The sequence below is a fragment of the Pristis pectinata genome, chromosome 6 (assembly GCF_009764475.1).
Source record: "Pristis pectinata isolate sPriPec2 chromosome 6, sPriPec2.1.pri, whole genome shotgun sequence".
Taxonomy (NCBI): Eukaryota; Metazoa; Chordata; class Chondrichthyes; order Rhinopristiformes; family Pristidae; genus Pristis; species Pristis pectinata.
The window spans coordinates 54,050,303-54,070,143 of NC_067410.1; the positions used below are offsets into that span (position 1 = coordinate 54,050,303).

Genomic DNA, 19,841 nt, shown 5'->3' on the forward strand with positions numbered 1-19,841 from the left:
ATACACTACATATTTTGCTCTCCCTTCATCGATGTGCTTGGTCACATCCTCAAAAAATTCAATCAGGCTCGTAAGACAGGACCTGCCCTTGACAAAGCCATGCTGACTATTCCTAATCATATTATACCTCTCCAAATGTTCATAAATCCTGCCTCTCAGGATCTTCTCCATCAGCTTACCAACCACTGATGTAAGACTCACTGGTCTATAGTTCCCTGGGCTATCCCTACTCATCTTCTTAACAGGATGGACTAATTCACGTCAGATATTGGACAGGACGGACTAATCACATCAAATATTAGACAAGTCAGGAAGTTAATTGTACAACAGTATAAAACTGGCTGGGCACAGTTGAAGCACTATGCATGTTCTCATCCCCACGCTACAGGCAGAATGTGGCAGCGCTGGGGATGGTACATTGTGAGGTTTACAAGGAAGTTGGCAGGATTGGAGACTTGAAGCTTTGAAGAGAGACTAAGCAGACATGGGTTGTTTTCTTAAGAACAAAGGAATTCAAGGAGAGATATGATTGGAGGCCAAGATGGGGTTAACTCTTAGCAGAGCACTCAATACTTGGGGGGATGCTGTGAACATTGAATTTTCCAGTTTCAAGTAATCCACACCGTGTTCCTTTCCCACTCCCACCAATCCATCCAGCTTCCCTCTCCCTTTGTCCACACTTCACATATCCATCTGCCCATCACCCACACACCCATTCACCTGGGTTTCTTCCCCTCTGGCCCACCCTCCCCCACCTGTTCCATCTGCCCATCATCCGTCCTTTATCTGTTTCAAGCTTGCTATCTCTACCCTCATAGCACATGACACGGAATAATCTTGAGATTATGACCAAGGAGGTAACACACCATTCTGTTCCCCTCACTAATGAATGTCCCAGCATTACTGCTTACCTGGACTTTTCCCTCCCCTGTTATGCATAAGAGCCAACTGTGGTGCCACCAAATTGGCTGCTCAGAGGCCATTCCCCTCAACAGTATCCAAAACAGTTTACCTGCTTAAGAGAGGAATGACCACAGGGGACTCTGAATCTAACATTGGCTTGGCAACAGGAGATAGAGTGTAATGGTAGAAGGCTGCTTTTTCGATTGAATGCCTGTGACTGGTGGTGTCCACACAGGCATCAGCGCTGGGGCTCTTGCTCTTTGTAACATACGTGAACAACTTGAATGTGGATGTGGGAGGCATGATCATAAGTTTACAGATGGTACAAAGATGGGCAGAGGTGTTGATAGTCTGGAGGGTAGTCTTAGGTTGTAGAGGGAGATCAGTGCATTGGTGAAATGGGCAAAGTGAAGAATGGAGTTTAATCCAGATAAATGTGAAGTGGGATAAATGCATTTTGGGGACACATTTGTGAATGAGGATAGGACATACATGAATGGTAGCATCTTAGCAAGTATAGGTCCTTGAAGGCGGCAATATAAGTAGATAATGTAGTTAGGAAGGCATATGGGATACTGGCCTTCATTAGACGGAACATTGAATACAGAAGTAGAGAGGTTATGCTCAACTTTATAAAATCATGGTCACATGTCAGCTGGAATAGTGCACACAGTTCTGGTCACCACATTACAGAAAGGATGTGACAGCTCTGGAGAATGTGCAGAGGAGATTTAATAGGATGTTGCCTGGGACAGAGCAGAGACTGGAGAGGCTGGGTCTATTCTCCCTGGAGCAGAGGAGGTTAAGTGGGGACATGACTGAAGTATATAAAATTATGAGGGGTATCAATAGGGTAGACTGCAGGAAACCTTTCCCCATAGGGTAGACAAAATTAGAGGATAAAATGAATCGTGAGGAGGAAGGGATTCAGAGGGGATATGAAAGGGACCTTCTTCACCCAGAGAGTGGTGAGTACCTTGAATGCACTGCCTGAGAGAGTGGTTGAAGCTGGGTTACTAATCCAGAAGTGTCTGGATGGATCACTTAAGGCACAGACTGCAATGGACCAAGTGCTGGAAGATGGGATTAATATGGAAGAGCCACTGGTCAGTGTGGATGACTTGGGCTAGATGGCCTGTTTCCATGCTGTACAATTGCATAACCCTCTGATTCCTGCAGTACCTGTCTGCTCTTCCTGGTGATCACCTCCTTCTTTCTATACCTGTGATGTGACCAACTCACTAAACACAATATCTACAATATTTTCATCATTATGGCTGCTCCACATTGAGCCCAACTGCTCTACATGGTCTGACAGCAGTTGGACACACTTCCAGCAGATACAGTCATCAGGGACATTGGAATGATGCAAATATTTGGGATCTCCCAAATACTGCAGGATGAATATACCACGGCCCTAACTCTCATACCCCAATATCACTAATCACCCCTGCTCAGACATACCCATCTGATTGCTACTCACCCTCCTCACTGAAGTCCAAAGCTCACCAAAGTCCAGACCTCAGAACAAAGCCCAAGCCTCAACAGCAGTACTGAGACCTCACAGTGTTTGCAATGGCCTTTCCATCTTTGATACACCGCTCTGTGAGCTGTTGCTCTTATCTCTTCCCCTTAGTGAGATCAACCCTCATTCTACCCAACTCTAAAGAATACAGATCCAAGATAGAGTGTTATTGTTTTCATAGAATTAGCAGTGAAGAGGCTAGAACACACTGGAAGAATGGTGCAGGTGGAAGCTCTTAGTACCCTTTGAATGCATCTGAAGAACCATAACCAATAAGATCATGAACCAACAGCTCAAAGGCTGCCAAAGAGCCTCTTTCTGTCCTGTGAATTTCCTGATCTTATATATCACATGACTAAATAAAATCAATGGTCAGATGTACAAGGACACCAGGAACAATCACTGATCACACATAGAATGGGACAGAGAAAAATAATCTCCAATTGCTGGTCAGAAAAGTAATGGGACAGAAAGCAACCAATGAGCAAATGTAGAACAGGAATGACAGCAATCACTTATCAGATGCTGAACAGGAGAAATGTGAATAAATGTCTAAAAAATTGTAACAGCAAGTATTTCTAGATAAACAACTGCCCTTTAAAATTACAATATTAAATCAACAATAGTGCGTGGAGTTATTTTGTTAGTTTTAGAGAATATAAGCAGTTCTTTAATCACTCTTGGCATCTCCTTTCTTATCTGGCATTACCTGGATAGCAATGACCACACGTTGGTTCCTTTACTTCTTTGTGTTTCACCTCCCTATCACTAAGTTCAAGGTCTAGTTCACCCAAATGCAACCACACCAAATATTTCTGCTATAAATGAGATTTACACAAGTATAAACAGTGCCATGTAATGGTTAGAGCAACTTACAATTCATCTGGGCAGTTGATTGGCTGGGCTATTCTGTATCCGTCCTTTAGATATGCAGCCATCTCAAAAGGATCAATATCGACATATGGTGTCTGTCCCAGAGTCATTAGTTCCCACAGTGTAACACCAAATGCCCACTAAAAATAAAACAAAATAATAATTATTAGGAAAGGCTGACCATGTATTCCATGACAATGCAAGAATTCCAGGTTCACAGAAAGCAATCTTGGAATCTGAACAGATTGACTGGCAAGCTTTCTGTGCCAGCTGCAGTAACATACTTCCTGCGCACAAATGGGAAACCCAACCGTAGTCTCTTTCCTCATCAGTCAATATTATGATTGCTATTTCCTCGATGTTCCCCCTTGGCAGGTGCTCCAATTGGCCTTATCATTTCCTAGAATCATGTCCAGCAATGCCACTTCATTGTTGGGCCAAAAAAAAAATCAAAAAAGCTTTCCTCAACACACTGCAGAAGGTTCCCTACTCCTGCTAATCGTCTTTGTTAGGATACATGAACTCCTCCTTCATCACTGCGGTATGGTTTATACACATCTCTGTAATTCCCTGCAAATTTTCTCTTCTATCTCCTTCCCACTAGTTGGTTACCTGTGGAATGGTCCCAGCAGAGTTTCTTCATTCTGAACAGAAAGATTCTACCTTGATCATTGCAGAATATCCTCTCTCTGCAACTTGCCTTCTTTTCTTCCCTCCCCATCTTACCGAAACCATGACAACTCCTTTTTTTTGCCTCCTTTTATAGTCAGGTCTCTGCTATTGCAATAAAACATTTGGCAATTTGAATAAGTGTTCAAGCAAACAAGAGAGGAAGTTACGGAGAATGGTAAAGTTAGCCCACTTTAAAGTATGTTTGGACATACAGATGGTGCTCACACCAAAAGCATACTGTAATGAAAGTTCTCATGTTTAATGTGACTTTAAATAGTAAATTGTCCCAAATGCTTCATATGAGCATCATAAAAAAAAAATAAATTGAAGTCAAGGCACAAGAGATATTTGGTCAGAAGACTAAAACTTGATCAAGTAGGTGGGTTTTAATAAACCCTATATCATTTCCACCAGTACCTAATTGTTGCACTGCCTATGACGTTGAGCTGTTTTGTTGACACCTGGTCTTGGATAAGGAACATTATTTAGAATTCCGATGTTAAGAACAATTAAACCATTGTCTTCAGTCCCCAAGTGCAACTCCTCTGGAGTCTAGTAATTCCACGCCTTTGCGGACCAACCCCCTGAGACTGTTTGCATGTGAGTTTCTGAGTTGATCTTCCAACTGCATTAATTCTCCATTACACAGACCATATACTTATGTTTAATAATCTTTGCCCTGAATGCAGCCATTTTGCTGTTGAAAGCTTGGTTTGTATTATTTCTCACCATTATTCCCAACTTCCTAATAATATTAGTCAATTTCAGCTTCTAAAAAATCTGATGCTATCTCACACCAAGCTCTGTTTACCCATCACCCTGTACTTGCTCCCAACCCACCATGCCTAGTTTGAAAAAACTTTGTGGATTAGTTATTCCAGGCAATCCTGAGGTGATTAATAGCACCCAGGGTCTGTCTATAAACACAGAAGTCCTTCGTAAAAGTCTCTTCACTAAAGTTGAAGATCATGGAAATGAAAGCAAATTATTGGCTTAGTTAGGAAGTAGGGCAAATGCCAGGAGATGGTAACATTGGGTAAATATTCAGATTGGCAGATGTAAAAAAAAGTGGTGCCTTGAAAGGATTTATTGGGGCCACAACTACTCGTTGTTTAATAATAATTGCAACAATGAAAGTCACACATCCCACCTTGCCAATGACACAGAGACAGTCAGCAGTGCAAAAATAAGCATTAAATTACATTAAGCAAACAAAAAAAGATGTGGATTTCAACTTCAGCAAATGCGACATCATCAGTTTGGATGGAGAGGACTGAACAGAATAGCTTTCTGAACGGTGATAACTTTGGAACAACATAAGTCCAAATTCTAAGAGGTCCATGGATATACATAAGTCATTAAATGTCATGAAAAGCAATGGAAAATGAGTGAAAATGAGGAAGTGAAGGGTTAAGAATTGCAACCATACCTATAACTGGTAAACAAAAAATATATATATGCATTTATATTTCCCTAGCAAGGACTAGCAAGCTGCTGACCCACTAGTTAAGTCGGAATGTTAAGTATGTTAACTGCCTTTGTTTTGGGTAATGGACCATTCCGTTATGTCAGACTGTGGCGATACTGGGTGTAAATAACATCGAGGTGGAGGCTTGGTCTAAACAATGAAGGGTGATACCTGCCTTTAAATGCCTTGATTATAACTCAATTATACTAAGACAAGAGGTGTGATAGCTGTCTCGGGATCCCTATAGCTCGACCGAAACTCGCGGCGCCGTATGCATGGGATGTGCGTGACAATCCTTGTATAAATGTCTGTCTGCCCTTTGTGTGGGGAGAACTCGGGAAGCGACTCTTAGTGAGTGCTGAAGAGAATTCTCCTAGCGGTGCACTGCTAATAAAGGTATTTGTTCGAATCGACCTCGTGGCACTGTGTTACTTACAGCGGACAGAAGGAGAAAATTAATTTCGGGACGACAATTTGGCGAGCCAGCCAGGAGTCCAAGACGAGGTTTCGGAAGCGGCGTGAGCGACCAATGAGGATAACGGCGACCTGAGACGGAAGGGCCCAGAAGGTACAATTCACCTTGATCCCTCTCAGGGAGTCAGACACCTGATCGATCCCTTCGCTTATCGAAAATCCTCTGACGGACTCCTTGCGAACCTGAGTGCCACAGGTAAGGAGGGGTTCGAGTCCCCAGTTAAGTTCTGTTTGGGGTTCGAGTCCCCAGTTAAGCTCTGTTTGGGGTTCGAGTCCCCAGTTAAGTTCTGTTCGGGGTTCGAGTCCCCAGTTAAGTTCTGTTCGGGGTTCGAGTCCCCAGTTAAGTTAAGTTCTGTTCGGGGTTCGAGTCCCCAGTTAAGTTAAGTTCTGTTCGGGGTTCGAGTCCCCAGTTTCGGGTTCAGCGTTTTAAGTTTGTGAATTTCAAGGTTTTGAGCTCGAAGTTCTGAGATCGGTTCTCTGGTACTACCACCCTGCCTTAGACTGGTTCTTAAGAGGGGAAATCCCCCATGGGAAGGTCAGGAACCTGAAGTGGGTGAAGGAAAGAGACCGATCTTATAGGTAATCGCAGCAATTCGTACCGTCCGATCGGGAAGAATACAAAATGGGACAAACTCTCGACAAGTCTGGGTCCAATACCCCACTATCTAAGTTACGTAAAGACGATCCGAAGAACGAAAGTAACTTCTGTAAATTATCAGCATGCCTCAATAAGAAATTGGGAAACGAAATATGGCCACTGGGGGGACCTTGGGACATAGATAAATGCCTAAAGGCAGAAAAGGCAATTTGGGAGCGGAATACAAGGGAAAAATGTAAAATATTGATGTCCACTTGGAGAAAAATGGCCGAAGACCTAACAAATAAATCTAAGCAGGCTAGCTGGGAATATAATGTGCGCAGAAGGGGAATTAGTGTATGTGATGAACAGGGAAATCCTAAGAGTTGGGAAGTCCTGAAGTCTCAGTGCGGAGACCACAATGCTGAAAGGAGCAGAAGGGAGAGAGAAGAGGTAAATGAGGTGTATAAGGAGAAACACAGAAATAAAAATAAAAAAAGTAAGGATAAAGTGGAGGTACCTCCCGAGATGTCTGGTGTGCCCCTGTTATTCCAAAGTAACGAGACGGACGAAAATGAGGAGAATCGGATGGTCCGACCCACAGCCCCTACCTACTCCCACCACCCCCCCCCCCCCCCCCCCCCCAGTTTCATTGCTGCCCCCATATAATGCGGCTAGCCTGCAAGCCGTCCCACCCTTACCACCAGCGACTGCTAGCCAAGTCCCGCCCCCGGGACAAGTCCATGGCCCTATTGCGTCCCGAACCAGGATGCAGTTTAGACAGGTAGCTCTAAGGCCACAGACAAGCGACGAAACTTTTTAGCAGGGGACAGTCCTTCAACAGATTTTCAGACTGACACTGACTCTGATTCTACCACTGATTATGGCAACCCTACAGATCCCAGCCCACCACCCATGTTGAACGGGGTTAAGGGAGCCAAGGTTAAGAAACAATTCCCCAACAGGAGTGTTCCCAATCCCGATCCAGCCCAAGCCAGCGCTAATCCTACAATCCAAATTTACACCCCTTGGAAGCCTCAGGAGATGTGCTTAATCATGAGGCAGGCGCCCAACCGTAAAACCAACCTGGAGGATTTCATAGATTATGTGATCGGAACAATTCAGATGTACCAGGCCGCCCCCCAAGACCTTTTCAGTCTTTGCTGCATGGCCCTTACAACTAATGCGGTGGCACGGTGGTAAGAACACCTGGGGAACTATGCCGACTGGACAGCCTTTCAGGAGGCTGTCTGGCCTCAGGACCAGGTGGCCACTATTAGAACTGCCCTTCGCAAAACCCTTCAACAGCCTATTGACGTAACTAAGGTTATAGAATGCCGACCAAAACAGGGTGAGGACGCCCCAGACTTTTGGGACCGTTTCTGTTCACTTTACGGTACCTATGTGGGGGACGATGCCTACAACAGAGGCAATGCCTCCCCCCAGTTTAACACCCTCATATTACAATGCATTCCTGAGGGAGTGGTGTCAGCTATCCGCACTAATAACATGAACTGGCCTGACCACACACGACAAGCCATGAGGAGGGCGCTAGTCCACTTCTGGAGTAATGGATGCGATTCGAAAGTCACAAAAGTAAAACAGGAAATGGTCCAGAGACCCCCTTGGCCCCAACCTCCCTACTCTGACAACACGGGCTACCAAATGGAGCAGCAATTTTGCATTCCAGAAGGGGTTGACCAGTCTGGTAAAGGATACCCACTGTACCCCAATGACTTAAGAGCCCCAGTGTATGGGCCCCCTTGTGGACCACCACCACCACCCTCTCGTAATTACCTAGGACCCAGGGGACCCCAACAACCTGCACCAGCGAGTGCCAGGCCGACAGGATGCTACCTTTGTGGGGCACCTGACCATTGGTGGAGGGACTGCCCCCACTACCGTCATCGGCAGACGAGACCCCCCGGTAGACGACAACCTTTTTCAACCGACAACCTGTTTTCTGCCTGACTAGCCATGGAGAGTAGCCTTTCCATGTACCCTGCCCTCACCGATAACCTGGACGATGAACCATCGTCAATTTCTTAGTTGAAGGAAAGCCGATTCCCTTTATGATAGACACGGGAGCAAATACTTCGACCCTCGAAGCCCCTTGTATTGCCCAGCATGATTTTAAACTGTCCACTGCTTCAGTTCCATTGAGCGGGCTGGAGGGACAGGAAAGATCCTACCCCTTAACTGAACTCTTACAAGTTAAATTTGAAGATCGGGAATGCCTGATCCAGTTTGCGGTAACCACAAACCTGGGGGTTAACCTAGCCGGGAGGGACCTGCTCTGCTCCCTCCGACTCAAAATACAATGCCTGGATGAAGGTATTACCATTACTGGTCCTAAAACCCATAGGATCCTCTGGATTCACCAGCCTCCTCAGTGGTGGACAGTGAACTTCACGAGCAGTGATTTTGACCCATCCTTGAAAACCACTGACCCACATGTGACCCTAGCTTATGACCCCACCGGGGCCTCAAGAGAGCTAGAAGGGTTGTATGCTCCTCCCCTGGGTAGCATGGTGACTGTCACTATTTTAGGGGAAGTAGTGGGAAAGGAGGGAGCAGCACTTCTAGTCCAAGTGCCTAATGAATTGTGGAATCAGTCAGGCTTGATGTCCCCTCACATTACCCTGTCAGTTAACGAGGGACACAAACCAAAGGAACTGGGATTCCTAGCCCACCGGCTTGAGGTACAGGCAGACAAAGGCCTTATCGGGGTTCCTCAGGCTCTGCCAGAGGGGACCCTGACTTATTATCTCGTCCCTTTCTCGGTGACGGGCTGTTTACACCATCACCAGCCCCATCGACTCCCTTAGGATGAGCCCACCCCCGATTTATGGGCCGCATCACCCCAGTGACCCCAGTCCAGATCCGTGTAAGACAGGGAGCACAACTGCCTTCCGTCCCACAGTATCCCCTTCGGAGAGGCAGTCGACGGAATAACCCAGTTAATAGATTCGTTCTGCAAACAGGGCATCCTGGTTCCTTGCCAATCACCTTGTAACACCCCCATTTTACCCGTCCCCAAACCCGGACGGACAGAGTTGCGCCTTGTACAAGACCTACGCAAGGTCAACGAGATAGTAGAGCCACCACATCCCGTCGTCCCGAAGCCAGCTACCATTCTCAGCAGTATCCCTGCCGACTCTTGTGTTTTTACCATTGTGGACTTGCAGCATGCATTTATCACAATTCCCCTCTCTCCCGACTCGCAGTACCTGTTTGCTTTCACCTTCCAAGGTCAGCAATACACTTGGACGCGCCTCCCGCAAGGTTTTATACACTCCCCGACCATTTTTTCCCAAGTTTTACGTAAACAACTCCAAGGGTTGCACCTTTTTGATAAATCCACCATTGTCCAGTATGTAGATGACCTTTTACTAGCAAGCCCCTCAGAGCCCGCCAACATCGCAGACACGAATAGACAACTTAACGCGCTCCACTCTTGGGGATACGTAATACCTCCACAGAAAGTAAAACGAACCCAGCGCCAGGTAAAATTTCTGGGCACCCTCTTAAGTGCTACCGAGTGGCGGCTCACTCCCGAACGTATTGCACCCATCATTGCCACCCCACCACCCACTATCCCAAAGGGTATGCGCGCCTTCTTAGGTTTAGTAAATTTCTGCAGGCAGTGGCTACCTAACATGGTGCTCCTTACTAAGCATCTCACACCACTGGCCTCAAGCCAGTCTGTGGGACCCTTTGAACTTACGAAGGAACAAAGGGAGGCCTTTGATAGCCTCAAACAGGCCCTTGCCAGCGCCCCGGCCCTGGGACGCCCTTTGTATGATCGCCCATTTCAGCTCTTCGTGAATGTCCTAGAGGACTGCGCTACAGCCGTCCTTACTCAAACCCATGGGGATAGGAAGGCATACTACTCCACTCGGCTGGACCCAGTTGCAAGGGGACTTCCACCATGCTCAAATGCTTCCAGCCATTTATTCTCTAATAACAGCAGCCTCCAATATAACCCTGCAACAGGCAGTGGTGGTTTATTCCTCCCATACCGTAACAGCACTGTTAACCTCTCACCAGACACAACACCTTACCCAGGCCCGCTTAAACAGATACGAGGTAGCACTCCTGAATAACCCACTCCTCACTTTTGCCTAATGTACGACCATTAATCCTGCCACCTTCCTAGAGGCCCCACCTGAGGATCTTGCGGACCCACCTCATGACTGTCTAATGCGTAACCACTTTTTAACTGCACCCCGTCTGGACCTTTCAGATAAGGCCATCCAGTCAGCCGACTTAAACCTGTACGTCGACGGTAGTTCCTACATTTCTGAACAGGGCACCCGCCTTTGTGGCTATGCCATGGTAAACGACTCCCAGCGTGTGGAATCTGCATCTCTGCAGCCCCCAGTCTCTGCCCGAAAAGCAGAACTCTTTGCCCTGACCCGAGCTTGCATTTTAGCCAAGGACAAAGTAGCTAACATCTTCACTGACTCCCGCTATGCTTTTGGAGTTGCCCATGATTTTGGCCAACTCTGAGCACACAGGGGATTTCTGACCTCTACAGGTAGCCCCATACAGAATGAGGCTTATGTAAAGAACCTCCTCCATGCCATCCTCCTCCCAAACAAATTGGCCATCATTAAATGCTCCGCTCACCTTTCAGATGCCTCCCCAGTAACTCAGGGCAATAACAGGGCAGATACAGAAGCGAGATTGGCAGCACGCCAGGGGTCTAAAATCGTTTCCACTGTGGAAAAACAAGCAGTTGTTTGCAAGCTAAAGATAGCAACGCCAGGCACCCCAGACATGGTCACTGTGCAGCACTTACAGGGGGACGCCCCAACTCAGAAAAACAAATGTGGAAGGCGCACGGGTGTACGCACTCTGCGCCACACGGCCTCTGGGTTACTCCAGTCAGTCAAGTACGTATACCTGCTTCTTTGTTATCATTGCTTATTGACTGCCTACATTCTGACACCCACCTTGGCAAGGAGGGAATGAGTAACATTTTATTACGTACCTGGTGGCACCCCAGATTGGAGGAAGCAGCACAAGGCAAAATACGGTCGTGTTTGATATGCCAACAAACCAACACTGGGAAAGGGATGAAGTGCACCCCAGGCAAAACCCCCTTGCCAGGTGGTCCTTTTGAGTGTATACAACTCGACTTTATTGAATTACCGTGTGTACATTGTTACAAGTACTGTCTCATTATTGTTGATGTATTTAGTAGATGAATTGAAGCTTTCCCAACCACCAACGATAAGGCCTCAACGGTGGTAAAGTTATTGCTTACAGAGGTTATACCAAGGTTTGGGGTACCCCGATGGATAAGTTCTGACAATGGCCCCCACTTCATAGGGAAAATAAATAAGGAATTGTGTGAGGCACTGCATATCGAACAGCAGTTCCACTACACCTACCACCCTCAATCAGCGGGTGTAGTAGAGATAGCTAACAGCACCCTTAAGAAAAAACTAACCAAATTAGTGTCAGAGATAGGTCTAAACTGGTTGAAGGTTCTCCCCTTAGCATTATACCATATGAGAATCACCCCCCACTCGGCCACCGGGGTATCGGCTGCCGAAATTGTCTATGGGCGTCCGGGAAGAACCCCATGGGACGCCGACACCCAACCCCCACACAGGTTGACCTTAATATCATGGGGGATGAACTACAAAGGGATTTCAGACAACTTACGCCCTCCTTAAAGTTTTTTCATTCACAGGTGGAGAGTGCCTTTAAACCACCTGAGGGGCAGAACACGGAATTGCCTGACCTGGAAATCGGAGACTCGGTACTGATACGAGATTGCCCTAAACTGGGACCTCGGTGGAAAGGCCCCTTCTAGATACTACTCCAAACACTGACAGCCGTGAAGGTTAAAGGCCAGGAACGCTGGATTCATCTGAGCGACTGTAAACGATGGCCGCCGGAGGAAAGATAATACTTCTTAAATTCGGACTCCTTACCATTACCAGTACTCTTGTGTGGGCGTTAGAGGATAATTTGTTTTACAAAATACATATGCAGCTACATGGGAATCGCACTGTTTGTTACCCCCTTGGCAGAGTCAATGGAAGGCCTTTTTGTAGCCACACCAAGCTGGAGCCCCAGGTCCCTCTTAAAGTATGAATTTTCAAAAACAAAGTGTGTTGGGCAGACGGGAACTTACAGGAGGGTGCTGCCGGGTAAATGGTGCAAGGAACAGTAACAGGACCTAGTAGTACAACCCACCACCAGTCCTTCTCCCACTGCTTCACCGGCAAAGGGTGGGGTTGTGGGCAAGCGATTGTACAGTATACAATAGCATGTGCCACCATTACCTGTACAGAGGGGAATTGCAGGTTTAAGGGGGGATGGTTTAGCTGTGAGTGCGCTGCCACTAGGTGTGTTATATTACTTGCAGGAGAGCAATGGGTTTGTGGGGAAGGGAACGGGACCCATGTGAGATTGTCTAATGTCTCTTTAGAATGGCTAACCAGGGAGAATTACCTGAGGGAGCATGGGAGAGATGTTGCTGGGATCTAATGCCCAGTCCACGGCAATTGGGTAATGTAATCTGCTACCAGGCTAAGGAAGGGTATGTGTTCCTCTTTAATGGCACTTACACCACAGCCACCCCCACTCTGCCAGCCTAGTTTGCAATGGGAACGATCGGGCCGGTCATGGTCCCCTGCCCCCAGAAGGCTCATGTCCGATGAAGACTTGTGATGTGGTCAGTTAATGAGGACTTCTGTGAGGATTGGAGGGATCCTATGTCATTGGGATCTCCCTTAGCATTGTTAGGCTATGGATTCCTGAGTACTCCCTCTCTGGGGGGTTCGGCAGGAACTACAGACGCAAAAAACCGGAACTACCTTATTTGTGGACTGGCTGCACTGGGAAACAGTACTATGGAGGGCCTGAAGGCAGTGAACTGGGAACTGGCGGAGCTTCGACTTTATGTCCAGCAGACCCGGTATGCTGTGGGCTACCAGTTGGCTCAGCAAGGAGGAGTATGTGCCATAGTTGGGGACAAATGTATCATCAACGTGAGAGACGAGTCCTACAACATCTCCCATGCCATTCAGGACATTCAGAAGCAAGTAGATAGCTTTAGGCAGGGATTTACAGGAGGGACAAGTTGGTTGGGGTGGCTACTAGGAGGGTCGTGGGCATCATACCTGCTGCATGGAGCTGTGGGACTAATTGTGATTATAATAGTATGCTGTGTGGTGCTGGCCTGTCTAAATACTTGTTGCAAGGTCCTTATTAATAAGCTCTCGGCCCCATTCTCAGCACCGCTCTAGTTTATCATGAAATGATAAAAAGGAGGGAATGAGGAAGTGAAGGGTTAAGAATTGCAACCATACCTATAACTGGTAAGCAAAAAATATATATATGCATTTATATTTCTCTAGCAAGGACTAGCAAGCTGCTGACCCACTAGTTAAGTTGGAATGTTAAGTACGTTAACTGCCTTTGTTTCAGGTAATGGACCATTCCGTTATGTCAGACTGTGGCGATACTGGGTGTAATTAACATCAAGGTGGAGGCTTGGTCTAAACAATGAAGGGTGATACCTGCCTTTGAATGCCTTGATTATAACTCAATTATACTAAGACAAGAGGTGTGATAGCTGTCTCGGATCTCTATAGCTTGACCAAAACTCGCAGCGCCGTATGCATGGGATGTGCGTGACAATTCCTGTATAGATGTCTGTCTGCCCTTTGTGCGGGGAGAACTCGGGAAGCGACTCTTAGTGAGTGCTGAAGAGAATTCTCCTAGTGGTGTACTGCTAATAAAGGTATTTGTTCGAATTGACCTCATGGCACTGTGTTACTTACAGCGGACAGAAGGGGAAAATTAATTTCGGGATGACAAAAAGGCAACAGAATATTAGTTTTTATGTCTGAGGAACAAGAATACAAAGTCAGACATGCGAGTACCATGTGCAGTTATGGGCACCACACACTAAATCAAATATATTGGTCTTGTGGAAGATATTTCGTTCTTCACTTATCACCAATGGTATAAACACAGCATTTAGCCCTAATTGTCCTTTAAAGGTGTTGCATCATCTTGAACCTCTACAGTCCTTTTGGTGCTCTTAGATAAGGAATTCCAGGATTTTGAGCCAGTGACTTTGAAGGAACGATATATTTCAAAGTCAGAATGGTAAGTGGCTTGGAACATGGACTGTAGATGTTAGTAGTCCTTTGTACCTGTTACCCAGGTCTGTCCATGCATTCAAAGCTGCAAGCTTGAGAAGTCTTGACAAGTTCCTTTCGTGTGTTCTGTTGATGGTACATGGGAGACAAAGAATGCCAGTAGTAAAACAAGGACGAAAATTTAAAAAAAAATAAATCTCTGCTGGGCAAGGAGCTGATCCAGCATAATAATGATAAATCTTGATTGCCATGTGACTTTCAGCATGGTGAAAGGTGAATGAGATGTGTTGCCCAACATGCATTGGGATATGCATCTTCCCGATCATAACAAACCACAGAACATGAAATCAAACAATAATCTGTAGTGTCTAAAAGATTATACTGATCCTGTCCCTGAACTGTGTCTTTATCCCTCCAAAATGTTTACATGATTGCTGCTGTGTCAGATGAAGTGAGAGACACAGAGCTAAGTTGCACCACAATAAATGAATGTAAGGTATGAAGGTTCAGGTTCACACAATTCATAACAAGTGTCCAATAATGTTTCATGCTGCAGCATGCTTCATTTTACCATACTGATCACCGGCTTTATGTAATGCAGCTGCAATTTAGCTCCTGAGGCTGAAGTCAGGCTTTTTTTCCAGCTACAATCAGACTTACAGTTTTCAGTAATACCCACTGCAGAATAATCAGCAATGTAAGCAGACATTTTTCTTCTTAACTAGTTAGATACGAGGTATGAAATCCTTTACAAATTCAGAACTTTCAATGAGACGGGATAGAATTGACATCAATCAGGGAATAAATTATCTGAAAATGATTAAAATATTCCCTCTGTTATTGTACATATCATGGTATTAAACCATTAAATTACTCCCTCCATTATTGTACATATCATGGCATTTACATTTCAGCATGCTTTGAAACAGATTGCTTACCACGTCACTCGCACTTGAAAATTCACTATTGACAAGGCTTTCCAGTGCCATCCATCGAACAGGTCTATTTTCATTGTCTCCTAAGCAGTGGTAATCCATAGGGAAAAGATCCCTGGAGAGAGCATTGTCTGCAATCTTTACCTGAAGACCATCATCAATGCTAGGGTGAATGCAGAATTACAATTAGCAAATGAATTATTAACTCCATTAGAAGTGATATGAACATACAAGTCAGGATATACAAAAGCTGGTACTAGGTTTCTCAAGGTTAAAACAAATGATGGATATCTCTGTGGGTGAGAGCAGCTGTGTATATCTGGTTAAGATAGTGAAAGAGCACACTGCAACATTGGCATCATTAAAATTCATTGTAATACAAATCAAATCTCAATACAAATTTGCCCAGCTTTCAACAGTCCAAGGTACACCTGCATGAATAGCAACTTTCTGTAGCACACACACCTGCATTCTATGAAAACTACTTTCAATATGAAGTTTGAGAGCACATACTAGCATTTTAACCATATTTTGAACATAAGTAAATTTAAGACTACAACGTTGGTAACTTGGTTTATTATTGTCACATGTACCGAGGTACAGTGAAAAACTTGTCCTGTGTACCCATCAATACAGATCAATTCATTACAACAGTGCTTTGGGGCAGTAGAGAGTAAAACAACAACAGAGTGCAGAATAAAATGTTACAGTACAGAGAAAGAGCAGTTCAGGCAGACAGTAAAGTGCAAGGTCACAACAAGGTAGATTGTGAGGTCAAGAGTCCAACTTATTGTACTAGGAAACCATTCAATAGTCTCATAACAGCGGGATAGAATATGCCCTTCAGCCTCGTGGTACATGCTTTCAGACTTTTATATCTTCTGCCCAATGGGAGGGGGAGAGGAAAGAATGTCCAGGGTGGGTGGGATCTTTGATTATGCTGGCTGCTTGACAGAGGCAGCAAGAAGTGTAGACAGAGTTCCTGGAGAGGAGGCTGGTTTCTGTGATGTGCTGAGCTGTGTCAGCAACTCTCTGCAGCTTCTTGTGGTCTCGGGCAGAGCAGATGCCATACCAAGCAATGATGTATCCGGATAGGATGCTTTCTATGGTGCAGCGGTAAAAATTGGGGAGGGTCAAAGGGGACATGCCACATTTCTTTAGCCTCCTGAGGAAGCTGAGGTGCTGGTGAGCTTTCTGTAGTCAATAAACAATAGTCTAACATAGGCGTCTTTATTGTTCAGATGATCCAGAGATGAGTGTAGGGCCAGGGAGATGGCGCCTGCCATAGACCTGTTTTGGCAGTAGGTGAATTGCAGTGGGTTGAGGTTGTCTGGGAGGCTGGAGTTGATGCGTGCCATGACCATCCTCTTGAAGCACTTCATGATGGTGGAGGTCAGAGCCACCCGGGGGTAGTTATTAAGCCATGTTACCTTGTTTATCTTAGGTACCGGGATGATAGTGGTCTTCTTAAAGCAGGTGGGAACCTCAGATTGAAGCAGGGAGAGGTTAAAAATGTCTGCAGATACTAAGACACAGAATCTAAGGACATGGCCAGGGACACCATCCAGGCCAGTTGCTTTCCGCGGGTTCACTCTCTGGAAGTCTGATCTTGTGTCCGCAATGGTGACTGTGGGTTCAGGTGCACCAGAGGCTGTTGGGGTGGGTGGTGACATTCCAATACCCTTCTGTTCATAGAATGCAGTAAGCTTATCGGGAAGGGATGGCTGCTGTCGGTGATGCTGTCTGACATCAGCCCTGCCACAACTGACGGCTGGTCTGGGACTTTATTTTGGACTGGTATTGTCTCTTGACATCCCCAATAACTTTACGTAGGTCACATCTCGATTTCTTGTCAAGGTCAGGGTCACCTGATTTGAATGCCACAGTCCTAGACTTAAGTAGGGAGAGGATCTCCCGGTTCATCCACAGCTTCTGGTTTGGGAACACCTGGATTGACCTTGTTGTTGCACAGTCCTCAACACGCTTGCTGACAAAGTCCGTGACAGTGGTGACATACTCATCTAGACAGAGTGCTGAGTCGGCACTCATGACATGGGCGTTAAGAAACTATTTGCAGCTGCTACTTGTGTTATAAGTATTTCCATTATTTTATGCCATACTTAAACATGTATCATTACAGCCAATGTATGTCTCAGGACTCCCACCATCAATCATGTGCATTGCATTGATACAGCAGGCAGTAATTTACTCACTGGTAATATAAAATAAAAGCTGCAGAAGAAACTTGTGAATTCATTTCCTGCACAAAAATTCATTGTGTTTGCATTAGATTGGGCAAACAGTTCCCTGCACTGTAAATCAGAGCGATTAGAACGTAGAACATTAGTAGTTGTACAGTCACAGGATTCTCTGAGGTTTCAAAGATTTAAAGGAGAAAAGAAAATGCTGGATAGACAAAGTCTGATTAGGAGGAGTCAGCATGGCTTTGTGCATAGAAAGTCGTGCTTGATGAACCTTGTTGAAGAGGTAACCAAAAAAGTAGATGAGGGTAGGGCAGTGGGTGTTGTCTATTTGGACTTTAGCAAGGCCTTCCGACAAGGTCCCACATGGTAGGCTGGTCTGGAAGGTTAGGTCCCATGGAATCCAGGGAGAGCTAGTTAGGTGGATTCAAAATTGGCTCAGAAGTAGGAAGCAGATGGTGGTGGCTGAAGTTTGTTTCTCGGAATGAAGAACGGTGATGAGCGGTGTGCCTCAGGGGTCGGTGTTGGGACCCTTGTTATTGGTTATTTATATAAATGATTTGGATGCAAAAGTACAAGGCTTGAACAGTAAATTTGCAGATTACATCAAATTAGGAGGTGTTCTTGACAGTGAAGAATGTTACTGTAGATTACAGGGGGATCTTGATCAGTTAGGGAGGTGGAGTGAGGAGCGGCAAATGGATTTCAATATAGATAAGTGTGAGGTGATGCATTTTGAGAAGTCAAACCAGCATAGGACTTATACTATGAATGGCAGGGCACTAGGGAGAGTGCTGGAACAGAGGAATCTAGGAGTACAAGTGCATAGTTCACTGAAAGCGGCATCACAGGTAGACACGATGGTGAAAAAGTCACTTGGCATGCTGGCCTTCATCAGTCAGGGCATTGAGCACAGCATTTGGGACATTATGCTGCAGTTGTATAAGTCATTGATGAGGCCGTGCTTGGAGTACTGTGTACAGTTTTGGTCACCCTGTTATAGGAAAGATGTGGTTACGCTGGAAAGAATGCGGAAAAGATTTACGAGGATGTTGCCAGGACAAGATGAACTCCTGAGTTGTAGGGAGAGGTTGGCCAGGCTAGGTCTTTACCTCTTGGAGTCTAGGAGAACGAAGGGTGATCTGGTTTATAAAATCATGAGAGGCACAGATAAGGTGGATGGTTGCAGTCTTTTCCCCAGGGTAGGGGAGTCCAAAACAAGGGGACAAAGATTTAGGGTGAGAGGGGAAAGATTTAAAAGGGACCTGAGAGGCAACTTTTTCACTCAGAGCGTAGTGAGTATGTGGAATGAGTTGCCAGAGGAGGTGGTTGAGGCAGGTACCATAGTATTATTTAAGAAGCATTTGGACAAGTACATGCAGGGGCAAGGCTTAGAGGGTTATGTGCTGAACGCAGGAAATTGGGACTAGATGGGTGGCCGCCATGGTCAACATGGACTTGTTGGGCTCAAGGGCCTGTATCCATGCTGTATTGCTCTATGATTCTATGACACTATGCCACAGGCTAGAGCATGATTGATGAGGATGGAAGAGTGAACCAGGGAACTGTGGAGTGATGAAAAAGGGAAGGGGGAAGATATATGGAATCCGTAACAGCTGGTAGAAATCGTGAAGAACCATGCAATGACTGCAAAGGCTGGCGGTAGGGAATGTCCTGCTGTTAGCAAAACTTAATACAAAGAAGTTAATCTACCTCGAGCTGCCACATTTACTCCTTTGGTCTCACTATATCAGAGACATTCCCCTTGTCCAATCTATCCCTCTCCCTCCTTCTCTGCAACTGAAACTAATTTGTTTTCTCTTTATCCATGACAAAAGCTCATAGGCTTGAAACATTAATTCCATCTGCCTGCACATGGTCCATATCCCTCAATTCTATGTCTGTCTAAATGTCTCAGAAATATTGCTATTGCATGTTGTGTAAAAGATTCTCATTACTATAATAAAGCAGGCAGCAAGCCGGCTTTACGCAGTGTACTGAGTACAAAACATGAGCAGGAGATTGTTGTCTTTGGGGAAAAGCACATTTATTTTAGATGAATTTGATTTGTTCCGCAAGTCTTT

At 45.6% G+C, this 19,841-nt stretch overlaps 1 protein-coding gene across 1 annotated transcript in view; it reads right to left on the bottom strand.

The window, feature by feature from the left end:
• The window catches only part of ryk (receptor like tyrosine kinase), a 137,274-nt gene that overhangs the window by 9,687 nt on the left and 107,746 nt on the right, over nt 1-19,841 (bottom strand). Inside the window, exons 13-14 of the mRNA XM_052018855.1 lie at nt 15,560-15,719; nt 3,305-3,441 (exon numbers count right to left, since the gene is read on the bottom strand). Coding sequence (XP_051874815.1) covers nt 3,305-3,441; nt 15,560-15,719 — 297 coding nt within the window. The remainder of the gene's footprint in view (nt 1-3,304; nt 3,442-15,559; nt 15,720-19,841) is intronic.